The 19488-nt window shown below is 56.4% G+C and overlaps 1 protein-coding gene across 1 annotated transcript in view; it reads left to right on the top strand.

Moving 5' to 3' along the window:
• Positions 1 to 754: 754 nt before the first annotated feature.
• Positions 755 to 19488, top strand: part of lrp11 (low density lipoprotein receptor-related protein 11) — a 53532-nt gene continuing 34798 nt past the window's right edge. Inside the window, exon 1 of the mRNA XM_038792113.1 lies at positions 755 to 1073. Coding sequence (XP_038648041.1) covers positions 755 to 1073 — 319 coding nt within the window. The remainder of the gene's footprint in view (positions 1074 to 19488) is intronic.

The following is a 19488-nucleotide window of genomic DNA, read 5'->3' on the forward strand; positions in this document are numbered from 1 at the left end:
GTATAAATATCTGTAGTGCGAGTACCTTTAATAAATGGGTGTTTATTACTGCAGAGATGTCAGAGTGTGGGTGGAGCTGGGCTGGCTGTTAGCTTTTTACTTTCGTTTTAGGCTGTTTGCTGCAGGGTGTGTTTTAGTTTCGTTTTCAGTGTTGGAGCTGAAGCCAGACAGAGCAGAAGTACTGTTGATCTCTCTGCCATGAAAAGACTATCTCTTGATCATTTGGTGAATTCAGAATTATAAATGTTCTCAGTAGTGAATGTAAACCTGATGTGCGTCTGTTAAAAGGTGTTTCTTTTGTCTTCTGGATGTTGTTTCGGAAGTTATTAAGGATCACTTAGTGTTGTAGTCTTTGGGAGTTGTGCGTATTTGAATGAATGGTTGCTAAGATGTTCACTGTATGTTTTAAAAAGGTTAACTTGAGTTGATAGAATAAACATTCTTTTGCTTTAAAAAATACTTTTCCATTTCTGCTGTACCACACCTGTGGAGTGGGTTGTGTGCTCCCCATACCACAATCTATTAAAAGTTGTGGGTCAGGTGAACTCCATGATACATTTTGGGGTCTCTAAACCCTGGCCCATAACAAAATATATTGGTAAATGTCTGCCTGTAAGAACAAGAGGACAATAAAGTAGGAAACTTTAACTATCCCAATAGCAGCAGAGATTCAAACAATAGAAGGAAAACTGAGGGAGAAAAATTCATGCAGTGTGTCTGGGGAAAAAATTTCAACCAATTAGTGACAAACCCAATGAGACGAAATGCAATTCTAGACCCAGTCTTGGGGAACGAAGAAGGACAAGTGGGTGAAGTGATAGTTGGCGACCTTATCGAGGATAGTGATCACAATTCAGTTAAATTTAGTGTTACCGTGGAAAATAACAGAGATAAAGCAGGAGTAACAATTTTGAACTCGGGGAAGGCAAATATGGCAAACATGATAAGGGACTTGGCTAAGGTGGACTGTCCAGCATTGCTGGAGGATAAATCATTGGAAAACCAATGGGAAGCACTAAAAAGCGAGATTCTAACTGCACAAAGTGGACATGTTCCTTCAAAGAATAAGAGTGGTACTGCCAAAACTGCACCCCCCCCCCCCCCCCCCCCGGTTGTCTCGAGGAATACAGGGAAGATTAAACAGAAACATAAAGCGTATGATAGGCACAAATAACTAAGCACTGTAGATAGCCTGGACGAGTATAGAAAATGCAGGGGCAAAGTAAAAAAGGAAATCAAAGAGAGGCCATGAAAAAAGATTAGTAATTATAGTTAAAGAACACCCAAAGGTGTTTTGCAAATATATAGATGTTTTACGAATATATTAATGGTAAATGGTTAGTTAAGGAAAATGTGGGACCTTTCAGAGATGAAGAAGGGAACTTTTATGTAGATGCAGAGGGTGTGGGAAGGGTTTTAAATGAATATTTAGTCTCCGTGTTTACAAAGGAAATGGATGATGCAGATATAATAGTCTAGGAGGAACCATGTGAGATATTAGACGGGATCATCATAAAGAGAGGAAATACACAAAGGGTTGGAATCCTTGAAAATTGACAAGTCGCCAGGGCCAGATGGATTGTTTCTGAGGCTACTGAAGGAGGTCAGGGAGGAGATAGCAGATGCTCTGAGGATGACCAATCCTCACCAGACACAGGGGAGGTACCGGAGGACTGGAAAATACAAACATGGTTCCGTTGTTTAAAAAGGGATCGAAGGAAATGCCAAACAATTATAGGCCAATTAATCTTACGATGAGTGGTGGGCAAATTAGTAGAACTAATCCTGAGAGATAGGATTAACTGTCACATAGAAGGGCATGAACTACTCATAGATAGGCAGTGTGGATTTGTTAAAGGAAGGTCTTGCGTCACAATTTGAGTGAATTCTTTGACGAAGTGAAAAGAAGATTGACGATGGTAATGCAGTGGATGTTATGTCCATGTATTTTAGCAAGGCATTTGACAAGGTCCTACATGGCAGATTGGTCAAAAAGTAAAAACACATGGGATACAGGGCAATGTGGCAAACTGGATAAAAATTTGGATTAGTAACAAGAAACAAAGGGTAATGGTTGATGGCTGCTCTTGCAAATGGAAAGTTGTTTCAAGTAGTGTTCCACAGGGCTCAGTGTAGGGACCCTTACAGTTTGTGTTACATATTAACAATTTGGACGTAAGCATGGGGGTGGGTGGGGGGGCATAATTGGAAAATGTGCAGATGACACAAGGATTGGCCGAGTAGTGGACAGTATAGAGGATAGCTATAATCTCCAAAATGATGTTGATGGGCAGGTGGAGTGGGTGATAAAGTAGCAGATAGAATGTAATAAGAGAAGTGTGAGACCATGCATTTAGGGAAGTCAAACAGTTATAGGGAGAACACAATAAATGGGAATATATTAAGAGGGGTGGATGATGTGAGAGATCTTGGCGTACAAGTACACAGGTCCCTAAAGGCAGCAGTTCAAGTAGACAAGATTTTAAAGAAAGCATATGGAATGCTCTCCTTCATTGGCAGAGGTATAGAATATAAAAGTAAGGATATAATGTTGGAATTGTATAAAACACTCTCGAGGCCAATACTGGTTACATTACAGGAAGGACGTAATTGCACTGGAGAGTGCAGTAGATAGAACATAGAACGATACAGCGCAGTACAGGCCCTTCGGCCCTCAATGTTGCACCGACATGGAAAAAAACTAAAAGCCATCTAACCTACACTATGCCCTTGTCATCCATATGCTTATCCAATAAACTTTTAAATGCCCTCAATGTTGGCGAGTTCACTACTGTTGCAGGTAGGGCATTCCACGGCCTCACCACTCTTTGCGTAAAAAACCCACCTCTGACCTCTGTCCTATATCTATTACCCCTCAATTTAAGGCTATGTCCCCTCGTGATAGCCACCTCCATCCACGGGAGAAGGCTCTCGCTGTCCACCCTATCTAACCCTCTGATCATTTTGTATGCCTCTATTAAGTCACCTCTTAACCTTCTTCTCTCTAACGAAAACAACCTCAAGTCCATCAGCCTTTCCTCATAAGATTTTCCATCCATACCAGGCAACATCCTGGTAAATCTCCTCTGCACACGTTCCAAAGCTTCCACGCCCTTCCTATAATGAGGCGACCAGAACTGTACGCAATACTCCAAATGCGGCCATACTAGAGTTTTGTACAACTGCAACATGACCTCATGGCTCCGGAACTCAATCCCTCTACCAATAAAGGCCATCACACCATAGGCCTTCTTCACAACCCTATCAACCTGGGTGGCAACTTTCAGGGATCTATGTACATGGACACCGAGATCCCTCTGCTCATCCACACTACCAAGAATTTTACCATTAGCCAAATATTCCGCATTCCTGTTATTCTTTCCAAAGTGAATCACCTCACACTTCTCCACATTAAACTCCATTTGCCACCTCTCAGCCCAGCTCTGCAGCTTATCTATGTCCCTCTGTAACCTGCAACATCCTTCCGCACTGTCTACAACTCCACCGACTTTAGTGTCGTCTGCAAATTTACTTACCCATCCTTCTGCTCCCTCCTCTAGGTCATTTATAAAAATGACAAACAGCAACGGCCCCAGAACAGATCCTTGTGGTATGCCACTCGTAACTGAACTCCATTCTGAACATTTCCCATCAACCACCACTCTCTGTCTTCTTTCAACTAGCCAATTTCTGATCCACATCTCTAAATCACCCTCAATCCCCAGCCTCCGTATTTTCTGCAATAGCCGACCGTGGACTTGCCAGGACTAGAAAAGTGTAGCTACAAAGAGAAATTGGATAGATTTGGGTTATTTTTGTTGGAACAAAGAAGGCTGAGGAGTGACTTAATTGAGGTGTATAAAATTACGAGGGAAGGAGATAGAGTGGACAGGATAAAATTGTTTCTCTTGGTCGAGAATCCTAGAACCGGGGACATAGGTTCAAGTTAAGTGACAGAAAGTGTAGAGGGTATGTGAGGAGGAACATTTTTACGCAGATGGTAGTGGGAGTCCGGAATTCACTGTCCAGGTTGGTGGTGATGGCTGAGACTCTAATCTATTTTAAAAAGTACCTGGATCTGCACCTTAAGTTCTCTAAGCTACAGGGCTATGGATCGGGTGCAGGAAGTTTGGATTGGAAAGAGCACCTGGGTGTCCTCGGGCTGGCATGGACAAGATGGGCCAAATGCCCTCCCTCAAGTGCTGTAACATTTCTGTGGTTCTGAAAGATTCATGAGAATGGTTCCAGGAATGAGGAACTTCAGTTGCATAGATTGGAGAAGCTGGGACTGTTTTCCTTGAAGAGAAGTTGAGAGATTTGGGAGGTATTCAAAATCAGACTGTCACGAAATTAGACCTGTTTCCACTATTCCTCTGGCATCTATTTTGTGCCACTTCCTCCTTCAAGAGGGCATTTTCCATTGAGTATAGGACACATGTCAGGGTGATATGCCCGAACAGGTTCCATGTATGCAAGCTACAAAATGCAGGTGTGAGGCTTGCAACACTGAGTTAAAATATCTGAATGTTTGGAATGAGTCCTGATTGATGGAGATTGTAAGCAAATTATGTTGTGTAGTCAATTGAGATGCAGCTGAGACCATTATTGGTGCAACTGGCAGAATATGGCATTGGCAGTCGCATCACCAGCCTTTACAACTCGTGTGGAATCATTAAATATCTTTCCACACAGCATCCAGGCTCTAGTGTTGCCTCTGCCACTATTCCTTGATAACTGTCTGCTGAGCATGTATTTGCAGGATCTCTGCCTAATTAATTACCCACACACAAAAATCAGGGAAATAATATATGGGTGTATTTGTGCGTTACGATTCCTTTTTTAAAAAAAAAATATTTTCATTCAAATTTTAACATTTTTACATTGAACACTCGCATAACAAAACAAAATAAACCCAAAACCAACCCCCCCCCCCCCGACACACTTTTATTTTAATAAATGTTTTTATTGGGTTTTTGAACAAGGTATAATTACCGTTATGTACATAGAATAAGAAACACATATCTATATATATACACATATTTAGAAGAGAAGGGCACACCCCAACATAGAATACAATAAAATATGAAATAGACTAACTGGTGGGGTACTGTCCACCAGCTCGACAGCGGCAGCTCTGTGCATCTGGCCGATTATTTACACCACGTAAGTACGCGACTGTTTACCGGGGGGGGGGGGGGGGGGGGGGGGAGGGACTGGGGCGGGCAAATATACATTTGGGTGCCGGGGAGATAACCACAGTGTACGACACCTAGCTGGGTCGCGTGCCACTGTCGCCCACCTCTCCCGGACGGCTCGCCGCCGTCCCCCGCTCGCCTCCGCTGCTCCTCCCGTCCTCCATCCTCAACCTCCTCGTTCCCCTCTCCTGGAGATGTCATGCACGTTTTGGCACCTCGTGCCCTCCTTCCGGCTCCCGTTTCCCTGCCCCCCGCCCCATCCCGCTGGTTCTCCTCTCCTGTCCCCCCTCCCTCCACGGTTCGCACCTCCCTCCTCAAGTTCAGCTGTCTCCCCCCTTCCACCCCCTGTGGTTCGCCTTTCTCTCCCTTTCATGCCTTGGCTACCCTCCCCTGATTCTTGACTAAGTTCTCCTGATTCTTGGCTACCTGGCTATTCTTCCTCTTGTTCGTTGGCCACAAACAGGTCCCGGAACAGTCGCGTGAATGGCTCCCATGTTTTGTGAAAACCGTTGTCCGACCCTCGGATGGAGAATTTGATTTTCTCCATTTGGAGAGATTCCGAGAGGTCGGCCAGCCAGTCTGCAGCTCTGGGTGGTGCTGCTGACCGCCAGCCAAACAGGATTCTACGGCGGGCGATCAGGGAGGCAAAGGCAAGGGCGTCCACCCTCCTCCCCAGGAATAGATCTGGCTGGTCCGAGACCCCGAAGACCGCCACTATCGGGCATGGCTCCACCCTCACCCCCACCACTTTGGACATTGCCTCGAAGAAGACTGTCCAGTACTCCACAAGTCTGGGGCAAGACCAGAACTTGTGGCCGTGGTTGGCCGGGCCTACTTGGCACTGTTCACATCTATCCTCCACCTCCGGGAAGAACCTACTCATACATGTTTTTGTTAGGTGGGCTCTATGTACCACTGTTAGCTGCGTCAGGCTGAGCCTTGCGCACATGGAGGTGGAGTTGACCCTATGTAGTGCTTCACTCCAGAGTCCCCATCCTATCTCAATCCCCAGGTCCTCCTCCCATTTCTTTCTTGTTGCGTCCAGTACGGTGTCGGCCCTTTCTGTCAGTCGGTCGTACATGTCACTACAGTTCCCTTTATCTAGTATGCTTGCGTCCAGTAGTTCTTCCAGTAGTGTCTGTCGTGGCGGTTGTGGGTACGTCCTTGTTTCCTTTCGTAAGAAGTGTTTGAGCTGCAGATACCGTAGCTCGTTCCCCTGGCTAGCCAAAATTTCTCTGTCAGTTCGTCCAGTGTTGCGATCCTGTCATCCGTGTATAGGTCCCTGACTGTCAGTGTCCCTCCGTCCTGCCTCCACCTTTTGAAGGTGGTGTCAGTCAGTGCTGGTGTGAACCTATGGTTGTTGCAGACGGGAGCTTTATCAGACATTTTGGTCAGGCCAAATTGCTGCCGCAGTTGGTTCCAGGATTGGAGGATGGCTATCACACACCAGGCTGCTGGAGTGTTTTTTGGGTGGGGATGGGAGTGCTGCCGTGGCGAGGGCCCGGAGGGAGGTCCCCACTCAGGAGGCCTCCTCCGCACGCACCCACTCGGCTTCTGGCTCCTGGATTCATCCCCTTACTCGCTCGGCTGTTGCCGCCCAGTGGTAGAATTGTAGGTTTGGGAGCGCTAGCCCGCCCCTGGATTTTGTTTTTTGTAGGACCTTCTTTGGGATCCTAGCATTTTTACCCCCCCCCCCCCCCCCATATACGAACGCCATGATTAGTTTGTCCAGCGCTTTGAAAAAGGCCCTGGGGATGTAGATCGGGATGGATCTAAACAGGAAGAGGAACCTGGGTAGTACGTTCATTTTGATCGTCTGGACTCTCCCCGCGAGGGAGAGTGGAAGTGTGTTCCATCTTTGCAGGTCCTTTTTTACTTCCTCCGTCAGACTGGTGAGGTTCCATTTGTGGACCCCTTTCCAGTCATGGGCTATTTGGATCCCCAGGTAGCGGAATTTGTGTCTGGCTTGTTTAAATGGCAGTCCAGTTAGTGCTGCCCCCCCCCCCCCCCCCCTTGCGGGTGTACTGGGAAGACCTCGCTTTTGCTCATGTTGGGTTTGTAGCCCGAGAAGGCTCCAAACTCTTTCAGGAGCGCAATGATTCCGTCTAGGTTGCTCTGTGGGTCCGAAATGTAGAGGAGCAGGTCATCTGCATAGTGTGCTCTCTGCCTCCCCTTCGGACCCCCTCCAACTTTTTGCTGCCCTGAGCGCGATTGCTAGCGGTTCGATCGCTAGGGCGAACAGCAGCGGGGACAGTGGGCATCCTTCTCTGGTGCCCCTGTGCAGTTGGAAGTATTGGGAGTTGGTGTTGTTGGTCCGTACGCTCGCCACGGGAGCGTTGTATAGGAGCTTTACCCAAGAGGTGAACCCTGTTCCAAGCCCGAACCGCTCCAGTACCTCCATGAGGTATTTCCATTCGACTCTGTCGAAGGCCTTTTCTGCGTCCAGGGAGACGATCACCTCTTGTGTTCTCTCCCCGGAGGGGGTCATTATCACGTTCAGCAGGCGCCTGATGTTCGAGGTAAGCTGTCTACCATTGACGAAGCCCATCTGGTCCTCTGTGATCACCTCAGGTACACAGTCTTCTAGCTTTTTGGCTAGGATTTTGGCCAGTATTTTGGCGTCTGCATTCAGCAGTGAGATGGGTCTGTATGACCCACATTCCATTGGGTCTTTGTCTTTCTTAGGTATCAGCGAGATTGAGGCCTGTGCTAGCGTGGGTGGCAGTGTGCCCCTAGCTAGCGAGTCTGTGAACATCTCCCGCAGGTGCAGGGCCAGCGCTGTCGCAAATTTTTTGTAGAAGTCCGCCGGGAATCCGTCCGGTCCCGGCGCCTTCCCTGTCTGCATGGAACTAATGCTGTCCATGATCTCTCCCAGTGCTAGTGGTGCTTCCAGGCCCCGTTTTCTTCCCTCCCCCACGACTGGAATGTCCAGTCCATCAAGGAATTGTTTCATCCCAGCCTTCCCCGTTGGGGGCTCTGAGGTGTACAGCTTTTGGTAGAAGGCCATGAAGGTTTTGTTAATCTTTTCTGGTTCTGTTTCCAACGTGCCTCTGGTACCCCTGATTTGTGCAATTTCTCTGGTGGCTGCCTGCTTTCTCAGCTGGTGTGCCAACAGGCGGCTGGCTTTGTCTCCGTGTTCGTACAGGGTCCCGCGTGCCTGGCGGAGTTGGTGCACTGCTTTCCTGGTGGAGAGCAGGTCAAAGTTCCTTTGTAGTTCTTTCCTCTCTGCCAGGTGCTCTACGGTCGGGGCCTCGGAGTATTTACGGTCTACCTCCAGTATGGAGTCAACCAGCTGCTGCCTAGCCACCCTTTCCACCCTATCTCTTTGCGCTTTGAAAGCGATGATTTCCCCTCTTAGTACGGCCTTTAGCGCTTCCCAGAACGTGGAGGGAGAGACCTCCCCGTTTTGGTTGTTCTCCGTGTACTCTGCTATGGCCCGCGCTATCCTTTCGCTGAAGGCCTTGTCAGCTAGTAAGGCACCGTCTAACCTCCATGTGGGGTGCTGGGCCCTTCCCGTCTCTAGCCGTACGTCCATGTAATGTGGAGCGTGGTCTGATATCACAATTGCGGAGTACTCTACTTTGTCCATCCCTGGAAGCACCGTCTTTCCCACCACAAAGAAGTCAATTCTGGTGTATACGTTGTGTACTGGGGAGAAGAAGGAGAATTCCTTCTCCTCCAGGGGTCCACCGCTCCCATCTGCTCCATAAAGTGAATGAGTTCCCTTGCCATGCTTAAGGTTTTCCCCATTTTGGAGTTTGATCTGTCCGTCTTTGGATCCTGTACACAGTTTGGTAGGTTTGTCCCACCCAGCCCTTTCTTACCCGCAGTCGGTCCTGCTCCCTCAGGTGCGTCTCTTGGAGGAAGACTGTCAGCCTTCATATTTCTGAGGTGGGTGACGACTATGGATCTCTTCACTGGGCCGTTAGGTCCCTTTACGTTCCAGGTGACTATCCTGGTGGGGGGGCTTCTGCCCTCTCGCTCCTGTGGGATTAACCATACTTACCTGGTGGACGCGCCCCTGCCCTCCGGGGTTTCCCTTTGTTGGGGGGCCGTCCAGGATGGCCGCTGTTGCTGCTCTCTCCACGCGATCGGGTCTTTGCGCTCCGGGGTTTCCCCTTGTCCCGGGGGCACCTGCCATGGCCGTTCACTGTGTGTCCGCCACGCGGGTAGTCCCCTGCACTCCGGGACCTCCCTTCGCCCAAAGACCGTACTGGGTGGGTGCTTGCAGCGGTTCCTTGTTTCAGGCCCTTGGTTGTGGCACTTTGTAGTCCTGTTCCTTTTCTAGCCTCCTTTGTCCCACCTTCCCTGCATCCCCCCTCCCCGGTCTCTTGCTCCCTGTGTAGCCCACCCCCCCCCCATCTCTCCCTTCTCCCCATATTCTCCTCCTTTGCCCCTCTTTCCCCTATTCCTGTCCCCCTTTGCTCTCACGGCTCTGACGGGTGTTCCCCCCCATCCCCTGCCTGGCGCCTTCCCCCCTGTTGGGGGTGCGCTGCGGCCCTGCTTTGTAGTGTGCCCCAAGCGCTAGCTTTCCTGCTAGTACGGTGGCTCCCCTCTCGGGGGTTATTGTCTCGCTTCTCCCCCGCCTGGCCTCTACGGTTTTCTGCCCGTTCTTCCCCCATCCTACCCTGCACCCCTCCCGCTTGCTCTCCCTTCTCCAATACTCTCGTTCCCTCGCGCTGGGGCCTGGCCTCCCACCTGGAGCGGTCCCACGGGCAGTGGTTTGCTCTTTGTTCTGGGTGGTCTTGCCGTGGCGGAGGCAGGGGGGCCTGGCCTTGCCTCGCCCCTCCCCAGCCCCCGTCAGCGTGTCGTTGCCCCTTGCAAGGGGCCCCTCATCCCTGCCCTAGCTGGTGGTTTTCCAGCCCGTGCTCTTCGATGAACCTGTTTGCCTCAGCGGGGGCTGTAAAGAAGTGCTCCCTGTTTTGATATGTGACCCAGAGTTTCGCTGGGTACAGCATACCAAAACGCACGTTGCTCCTGTGGAGAGCTGCTTTCGTCCTGTTGAACTCAGCCCGTCTCCTGGCTATATCTGCCCCCAGATCCTCATAAATTCGAATGGCGTGGCCTTCCCATTTGCAGGCTCTATTTTTCCTGGCCCAGCGCACGATTGTCTCCCTATCCTGGTATCTGCGCAGTTTAGCTATGACTGCTCTTGTGTGATCCCCTGCCTTGGGCTTTGGGTGCAGCGACCGATGCACTCTGTCCAATTCTGGTGGGTTGTGGAAAGTTGTCTTCCCCACTAAGTTGCCCAGCATCTCAGCCACGTACGCTGTGGGGTTTCTACCCTCGATCCCCTCTGGCAGGCCCACTATCCTTACATTTTGCCTTCTCGACCGGTTTTCCTGGTCATCTACTCTGCCCTTCAGGCTCCCCTGTGTTGCGCCCAGTCTCGCCACCTCCTTCTCCAGGGCCGTGACCCGGTTGTTCATGTCAGTCGCTGCTTTCTCCAAGTCCTTAATGGTCGCCTCCTGGGCTTCCAGTTTCTCCCCTTGGGCATCCAATTTCTCCTCCAGTCTGGTCAGAGCCTGACATGGCCCTGGCCACTGCTGCCTGTACTGTGGCCTCTGCGTCTGCTTTCACCTCTGCCTTGATTACCTGCAGCTGCTCCCTCAGCACCTCGGTAATGGCTGCCTTCCAATTCCAGCCCCCCTCTAGTCCCAGGGGAGAGGGCACCTGTCTGTCCAGCTCTTTTTGATGCGGCGATACATCCGTTCCACCGCTTTGTGCGCTGATCCGCTCGCCTGAGCTGGCTTGCCCCTTGTCCCGTCTGCTTCTGGTGCCCCCTCTCCCTCTGCCTTGGCTCCCTTCTGGCATTTTTTCCTCCCCCTTCCCTTTCATCTTTTCTTCTCCCCTTGTTTTTCTTTTCCCCCCTTTTCCGCACCCTATTTTTTTTTTTTTGTCTCTTCCCTTTTACTTGTCTCTTCCCTTCTTTCCTTTACCACTTTATTTTTTTCCCCCCTCTTTTATGCAACTCCTCTCAGGTGGGCTTATTTTGGATGGGAGAGAGTGTAAAAAGAGAGAAAATAATATATTTCCCCCTCCCCCTCTCTCTTTAATAGTTTTCTTTTGGGCTTTGTTTTTGTAAAAGTCCTTTTTTTCTTCCTTTCCCCTCACTCACCCAGGATAGAGAGAAAGAGACTTTTGTCCAGAGTCTCTTTGTCCTTGCCTCGTGGTGGTCACTGCCGGTTGGGGGGGGGGGATTGGGTCGGTCCCCGCTACTCCGCTCGGGCTGCCGCACGTCGCACCCCGCACCCTCCCGGTGGGGGAGGTTAGGTCGCTGGTCGCTGCCGCCGGCTGGGCCCCGCTTCGGTCCTGGCCGCTACCGCACCGCTCCTGGCCTGCGTTTGGGGGGGGGGGGGGGGGGGTGGACCTGCCGCCGCTGCTGCCGCCGCCGAACCACTCCACCGCCGAGGATCCTCCGCCGACAGATTTGTTTTTGGTGGGGGGTCCCCTTCCCTGCTCTTGCTGCTGCGGAGAGAAAGGCCCCGACTTCGTTACCCTGCGGGAGCCCCTCTCCATGCGACTGCTCCGCTCGCCGACTTTGTTACCCTGCGTGAGACCCTCTCCATGCGACCGCTCCGCCCGCCGACTTCGTTACCCTGCGGGAGCCCCTCTCCATGCGACCGCTCCGCTCGCCGGCTTCGTTACCCTGCGGGAGCCCCTCTCCATGCGACCGCTCCGCTCGCCGACTTCGTTACCCTGCGGGAGCCCCTCTCCATGCGACCGCTCCGCTCGCCGACTTCGTTACCCTGCGGGAGCCCCTCTCCATGCGACCGCTCCGCTCGCCAACTTCGTTACCCTGCGGGAGCCCCTCTCCATGCGACCGCTCCGCTCGCCGACTTCGTTACCCTGCGGGAGCCCCTCTCCATGCGACCGCTCCGCTCGCCGACTTCGTTACCCTGTGGGAGACCCTCTCCATGCGACCGCTCCGCTCGCCGACTTCGTTACCCTGCGGGAGCCGCTCTCCATGCGACCGCTCCGCCCGCCGACTTCGTTACCCTGCGGGAGCCGCTCTCCATGCGACCGCTCCGCTCGCCGACTTCGTTACCCTGCGGGAGCCTCTCTCCATGCGACCGCTCCGCTCGCCGACTTCGTTACCCTGCGGGAGCCCCTCTCCATGCGACCGCTCCGCTCGCCGACTTCGTTACCCTGCGTGAGCCGCTCTCCATGCGACCGCTCCGCTCGCCGACTTCGTTACCCTGCGGGAGCCCCTCTCCATGCGACCGCTCCGCTCGCCAACTTCGTTACCCTGCGGGAGCCGCTCTCCATGCGACCGCTCTGCTCGCCAACTTCGTTACCCTGCGGGAGCCGCTCTCCATGCGACCGCTCCGCTCGCCAACTTCGTTACCCTGCGGGAGCCCCTCTCCATGCGACCGCTCCGCTCGCCGACTTCGTTACCCTGCGGGAGAGCATCTCCATGCGACCGCTCCGCTCGCCGACTTCGTTACCCTGCGGGAGCCCCTCTCCATGCGACCGCTCCGCTCGCCGACTTCGTTACCCTGTGGGAGACCCTCTCCATGCGACCGCTCCGCTCGCCGACTTCGTTACCCTGTGGGAGACCCTCTCCATGTGACCGCTCCGCTCGCCGACTTCGTTACCCTGCGGGAGCCCCTCTCCATGCGACCGCTCCGCTCGCCGACTTCGTTACCCTGCGGGAGCCCCTCTCCATGCGACCGCTCCGCTCGCCGACTTCGTTACCCTGCGGGAGCCCCTCTCCATGCGACCGCTCCGCTCGCCGACTTCGTTACCCTGCGGGAGCCCCTCTCCATGCGACCGCTCCGCTCGCCGACTTCGTTACCCTGTGGGAGCCGCTCTCCATGCGACCGCTCCGCTCGCCAACTTCGTTACCCTGCGGGAGCCCCTCTCCATGCGACCGCTCCGCTCGCCAACTTCGTTACCCTGCGGGAGAGCATCTCCATGCGACCGCTCCGCCCGCCGACTTCGTTACCCTGCGGGAGCCCCTCTCCATGCGACCGCTCCGCTCGCCGACTTCGTTACCCTGTGGGAGACCCTCTCCATGCGACCGCCTCCGCTCGCCAACTTCGTTACCCTGCGGGAGCCCCTCTCCATGCGACCGCTCCGCTCGCCGACTTTGTTACCCTGCGGGAGCCCCTCTCCATGCGACCGCTCCGCTCGCCGGCTTCGTTACCCTGCGGGAGCCCCTCTCCATGCGACCGCTCCGCTCGCCGACTTCGTTACCCTGCGGGAGCCCCTCTCCATGCGACCGCTCCGCTCGCCAACTTCGTTACCCTGCGGGAGCCGCTCTCCATGCGACCGCTCCGCTCGCCAACTTCGTTACCCTGCGGGAGCCCCTCTCCATGCGACCGCTCCGCTCGCCGACTTCGTTACCCTGCGGGAGCCCCTCTCCATGCGACCGCTCCGCTCGCCAACTTCGTTACCCTGCGGGAGAGCATCTCCATGCGACCGCTCCGCTCGCCGACTTCGTTACCCTGCGGGAGCCCCTCTCCATGCGACCGCTCCGCTCGCCGACTTCGTTACCCTGTGGGAGCTCCTCTCCATGCGACCGCTCCGCTCGCCGACTTCGTTACCCTGCGTGAGCCCCTCTCCATGCGACCGCTCCGCTCGCCGACTTCGTTACCCTGCGGGAGCCCCTCTCCATGCGACCGCTCCGCTCGCCGACTTTCGTTACCCAGCGGGAGCCCCTCTCCATGCGACCGCTCCGCTCGCCAACTTCGTTACCCTGCGGGAGAGCATCTCCATGCGACCGCTCCGCTCGCCGACTTCGTTACCCTGCGGGAGCCCCTCTCCATGCGACCGCTCCGCTCGCCGACTTCGTTACCCTGTGGGAGCTCCTCTCCATGCGACCGCTCCGCTCGCCAACTTCGTTACCCTGTGGGAGACCCTCTCCATGCGACCGCTCCGCTCGCCGACTTCGTTACCCTGCGGGAGCTCCTCTCCATGCGACCGCTCCGCTCGCCGACTTCGTTACCCTGTGGGAGACCCTCTCCATGCGACCGCTCCGCTCGCCGACTTCGTTACCCTGCGGGAGCTCCTCTCCATGCGACCGCTCCGCTCGCCGACTTCGTTACCCTGCGGGAGCCGCTCTCCATGCGACCGCTCCGCTCGCCGACTTCGTTACCCTGCGGGAGCTCCTCTCCATGCGACCGCTCCGCTCGCCGACTTCGTTACTCTGCGGGAGCTCCTCTCCATGCGACCGCTCCGCTCGCCGACTTCGTTACCCTGCGGGAGCTCCTCTCCATGCGACCGCTCCCCTCGCCGACTTCGTTACTCTGCGGGAGCTCCTCTCCATGCGACCGCTCCGCTCGCCGACTTCATTACCCTGCGGGAGCCCCTCTCCATGCGACCGCTCCGCTCGCCGACTTCGTTACCCTGCGGGAGCCCCTCTCCATGCGACCGCTCCGCCCGCCGACTTCGTTACCCTGCGGGAGCCCCTCTCCATGCGACCGCTCCGCTCGCCGACTTCGTTACCCTGCGGGAGCCGCTCTCCATGCGACCGCTCCGCTCGCCGACTTCGTTACCCTGCGGGAGCCGCTCTCCATGCGACCGCTCCGCTCGCCGACTTCGTTACCCTGCGGGAGCCCCTCTCCATGCGACCGCTCCGCTCGCCGACTTCGTTACCCTGCGTGAGCCCCTCTCCATGCGACCGCTCCGCTCGCCGACTTCGTTACCCTGTGGGAGCCCCTCTCCATGCGACCGCTCCGCTCGCCGACTTCGTTACCCTGTGGGAGCTCCTCTCCATGCGACCGCTCCGCCCGCCGACTTCGTTACCCTGCGGGAGACCCTCTCCATGCGACCGCTCCGCTCGCCGACTTCGTTACCCTGTGGGAGCTCCTCTCCATGCGACCGCTCCGCTCGCCGACTTCGTTACCCTGCGGGAGCTCCTCTCCATGCGACCGCTCCGCTCGCCGACTTCGTTACCCTGCGGGAGCCGCTCTCCATGCGACCGCTCCGCTCGCCGACTTCGTTACCCTGCGGGAGGCGCTCTCCATGCGACCGCTCCGCTCGCCGACTTCGTTACCCTGCGGGAGCTCCTCTCCATGCGACCGCTCCGCTCGCCGACTTCGTTACCCTGCGTAGCCGCTCTCCATGCGACCGCTCCTCTCGCCAACTTCGTTACCCTGCGGGAGCCCCTCTCCATGCGACCGCGTCCGCTCGCCGACTTCGTTACCCTGCGGGAGACCCTCTCCATGCGACCGCTCCGCTCGCCGACTTCGTTACCCTGCGGGAGCCCCTCTCCATGCGACCGCTTCCGCTCGCCAACTTCGTTACCCTGCGGGAGCCGCTCTCCATGCGACCGCGTCGGCTCGCCGACTTCGTTACCCTGCGGGAGCTCCTCTCCATGCGACCGCTCCGCTCGCCGACTTCGTTACCCTGTGGGAGCTCCTCTCCATGCGACCGCTCCGCTCGCCGACTTCGTTACCCTGCGGGAGCTCCTCTCCATGCGACCGCTCCGCTCGCCGACTTCGTTACCCTGCGGGAGCCCCTCTCCATGCGACCGCTTCCGCTCGCCGACTTCGTTACCCTGCGGGAGCCCCTCTCCATGCGACCGCTCCGCCCGCCGACTTCGTTACCCTGCGGGAGCCGCTCTCCATGCGACCGCTCCGCTCGCCGACTTCGTTACCCTGCGGGAGCCCCTCTCCATGCGACCGCTCCGCTCGCCGACTTCGTTACCCTGCGGGAGCCCCTCTCCATGCGACCGCTCCGCTCGCCGACTTCGTTACCCTGCGGGAGACCCTCTCCATGCGACCGCTCCGCTCGCCGACTTCGTTACCCTGCGGGAGCCCCTCTCCATGCGACCGCTCCGCTCGCCGACTTCGTTACCCTGCGGGAGCCGCTCTCCATGCGACCGCTCCGCTCGCCGACTTCGTTACCCTGCGGGAGCCCCTCTCCATGCGACCGCTCCGCTCGCCGACTTCGTTACCCTGCGGGAGCCCCTCTCCATGCGGCGGCTCCGCTCGCCGACTTCGTTACCCTGCGGGAGCCCCTCTCCATGCGACCGCTCCGCTCGCCGACTTCGTTACCCTGCGGGAGCCGCTCTCCATGCGACCGCATCCGCTCGCCGACTTCGTTACCCTGTGGGAGACCCTCTCCATGCGAACCGCTATCCGCTCGCCGACTTCGTTACCCTGCGGGAGCCCCTCTCCATGCGACCGCTCCGCTCGCCGACTTCGTTACCCTGCGGGAGCCCCTCTCCATGCGACCGGCTCCGCTCGCCGACTTCGTTACCCTGCGGGAGCCCCTCTCCATGCGACCGCTCCGCCCGCCGACTTCGTTACCCTGCGGGAGCCCCTCTCCATGCGACCGCTCCGCTCGCCGACTTAGTTACCCTGCGGGAGCCCCTCTCCATGCGACCGCTCCGCCCGCCGACTTCGTTACCCTGCGGGAGCCCCTCTCCATGCGACCGCTCCGCTCGCCGACTTCGTTACCCTGCGGGAGCTCCTCTCCATGCGACCGCTCCGCTCGCCAACTTCGTTACCCTGCGGGAGCCCCTCTCCATGCGACCGCTCCGCTCGCCGACTTCGTTACCCTGCGGGAGCCCCTCTCCATGCGACCACTCCGCTCGCCGACCGGAAGTCGAATCCGTTACGGTTCCTATGCTCAATAACAGGAGTTACCCACCCTCCACCTCTTTGATCAAGATAAAACCCCAGTTTCTCTACTTATTCCAAGTTTGATTCTTTCTGCATCTCCGTATCTCAGAATTCCGTCTCTGTCCTCTAATTAACACAGGATTGAAATCTCCACCCTCTATCTCAAAGTTGAGCACCTTTCTTGCTGCTTAATAGCACTGAGCTTCCAGAACACTTTGTCATCTTAGGGTTGACCCCTATTTCCCTCCTTACCTCACTATGACAACCTTATTTCCCTATAGAGCTCTTTCCTTCCCCATCAAACCCTCTCTCACCCATTCCACCTCGTTCTCCCTCCCTCTGCTGCATTTCTCTCGTGTTCCCTTCCTCACCCTCTCTCCCACCCACTCCCCTCTCCCTTCCCTTTGCTTTCTCCATCCCCCTCCGTCCTCTATCTACCTCCTTCCACTTCCATCTCCTTCCCTATCACTCTCACACATTCTCCCCTCGATCCTCTTGTCCTTCCCAACCACTTGCTTCTTCTCTCCCTCAATCCTCAACACCTCTGTCATGCTCCCTCTATCTATTAACCTGCCTCATCCAACCCCAACCTCCATTCATCCCCTTTCCTTTTCCCTCCCTGCCCCCATTTTCCTCACCCTCCTTCCCCACCCCTCTTTCCCTCACCCTTCCCATATCCCTTCTCTCCCAAGCCCCTTCCCATCTTCTCTCCCTCCTAAAGTCCCACATCTTGTCACCTACCCCCACCACCTTCTCACTTATCCCCCTCGCCTACTGCCCACACCCTCTCCGGCCCCGTCACCCTCCTCCTCCTTCCCCCACCTACCCCCATCGTCCTCTCCTATCCAGCCCACGCCACCTCTCCTACCCAGCCCACCTCTCCTCCCCCACCCTTCTTGTCCTCCTCTCCACAACTTTTACCTCACCCCTCCCTCTCTCCTGCCAACCCCCAATCTTCTACCTCCTCATCTGCCATTACCCTCCCTGTCCACACACCCACGCTCTCTCTCCTACAATTAACCCTCCTGCTCCCCCTCCCATCCCTTTCCACCCCCTCTACATCACACCCCCTACACCCCAACCCCGCTACACCCCACTCCACACCTCCCCCTCCCACCCCCCACGCGAAGCCCTCCCACACCAACACCCTCCCACCCGATCCCCCCACCAAGCCCCTCCCACCCCCAAACCAACCCCTCACACCCCACCTCCCCACGCCGACCCTCCCCACCCCCCCAACACTCCCCCAGCCCCCCACGCCAACCCTCCCACCCCCAACCCTCTCCACGCCCCCAACCCTCCCCACGCCCCCAACCCTCCCCACGCCCCCAACCCTCCCCACACCCCCGACACTCCCCACCCCACCACGCCAACCCTCCCCCACCCTCCCACGCCAACTCTCCCCTACCCCCCAACACTCCCCCACCCTCAACCCTCCCCCACACCAACCCTCCCCCACACCAACTCTACCCCATGCCAACCCTCCCCCACACCCCACACGCCAACCCTTCCCCACACCAACGCTCCCCCACCCCCCACACACCAACCCTCACCATCCCCCACGCCAACCCTCCCCATCCCCCACACCAACCTCCCCCACTCCCCATGTCAACCTTCCTCCACCCCCCCCACGCCAACCCTCCCCCACCCTCCCCACGCCAACCCTCCCCCACGCCAACCCTTCCCTACGCCAACCCTCCCCATGCCAATCCTCCCCCACCCCACCCACGCCAACCCTCCCCCACCCCCCACACCAACCCTCCCCCACGCCAACCCTCCCCCACCCTCCCCACACCAACCCTCCACCCCCACACCAACCCTCCCCCACACCCCCACACCAACCCTCCCCCACCCCCTAACGCCAACGCCCTCACGCCAACCCCCCGTCAATCCTCCACCCCTCTCCTACCACACCCACCCCCCCTCTCCTACCACACCCACCCCCCCTCTCCTACCACACCCACACCCTCCCTCTCCCACCACACCCTCCCTCTCCTACGTCCACAACCCACCCACTCCTAAACTACAACTCTTCTCCTTTGGCCACAAACCCCCTCTCCGTCCCCCAGTCCCTCCTTTCTTTCCTACCCCAATCCCCCCATTTCTCTCCTACCCGCCCAACCCCCTCCTTTCACCCCCGCCCCTTTTTCTCCTACCCCCCCATCTCCAATATAACCTACCCGCCAAGCGGCCCTCTCCTTTCTCTCTTATTCCCCTCCTTTCCCCATCTCCTATCCCTCTGCCCCAACTCCATTATCCCCCTCCTTTCTACTACCCTCACCCCATTCGCTACCCCCCATTCTCTCCTACCCCCCCATTCTCTCCTTACCCCCTATTCTCTCCTTACCCCCCCAATTCTCTCCTTACCCCCCCCCACATATCTCTCCTTACCCCCCCCCATTCTCTCCTTAACCCCCCATATCTCTCCTTACCCCCCCCATTCTCTCCTTACCCCCCCATTCTCTCCTTACCCCCCCCAATTCTCTCCTTACCCCCCCCACATATCTCTCCTTACCCCCCCCCCATTCTCTCCTTAACCCCCCATATCTCTCCTTAACCCCCATTCTCTCCTTACCTCCCCTCCCATTCTCTCCTTACCTCCCCTCCCATTCTCTCCTTACCCCATTCTCTCCTTACCCCCCCCATTCTCTCCTTACCCCCCCATTCTCTCCTTACCCCCCATTCTCTCCTTACCCCCCATTCTCTCCTTACACCCCCCA

This window comes from Scyliorhinus canicula, chromosome 1, assembly GCF_902713615.1.
Source record: "Scyliorhinus canicula chromosome 1, sScyCan1.1, whole genome shotgun sequence".
In the NCBI taxonomy this organism is placed as follows: Eukaryota; Metazoa; Chordata; class Chondrichthyes; order Carcharhiniformes; family Scyliorhinidae; genus Scyliorhinus; species Scyliorhinus canicula.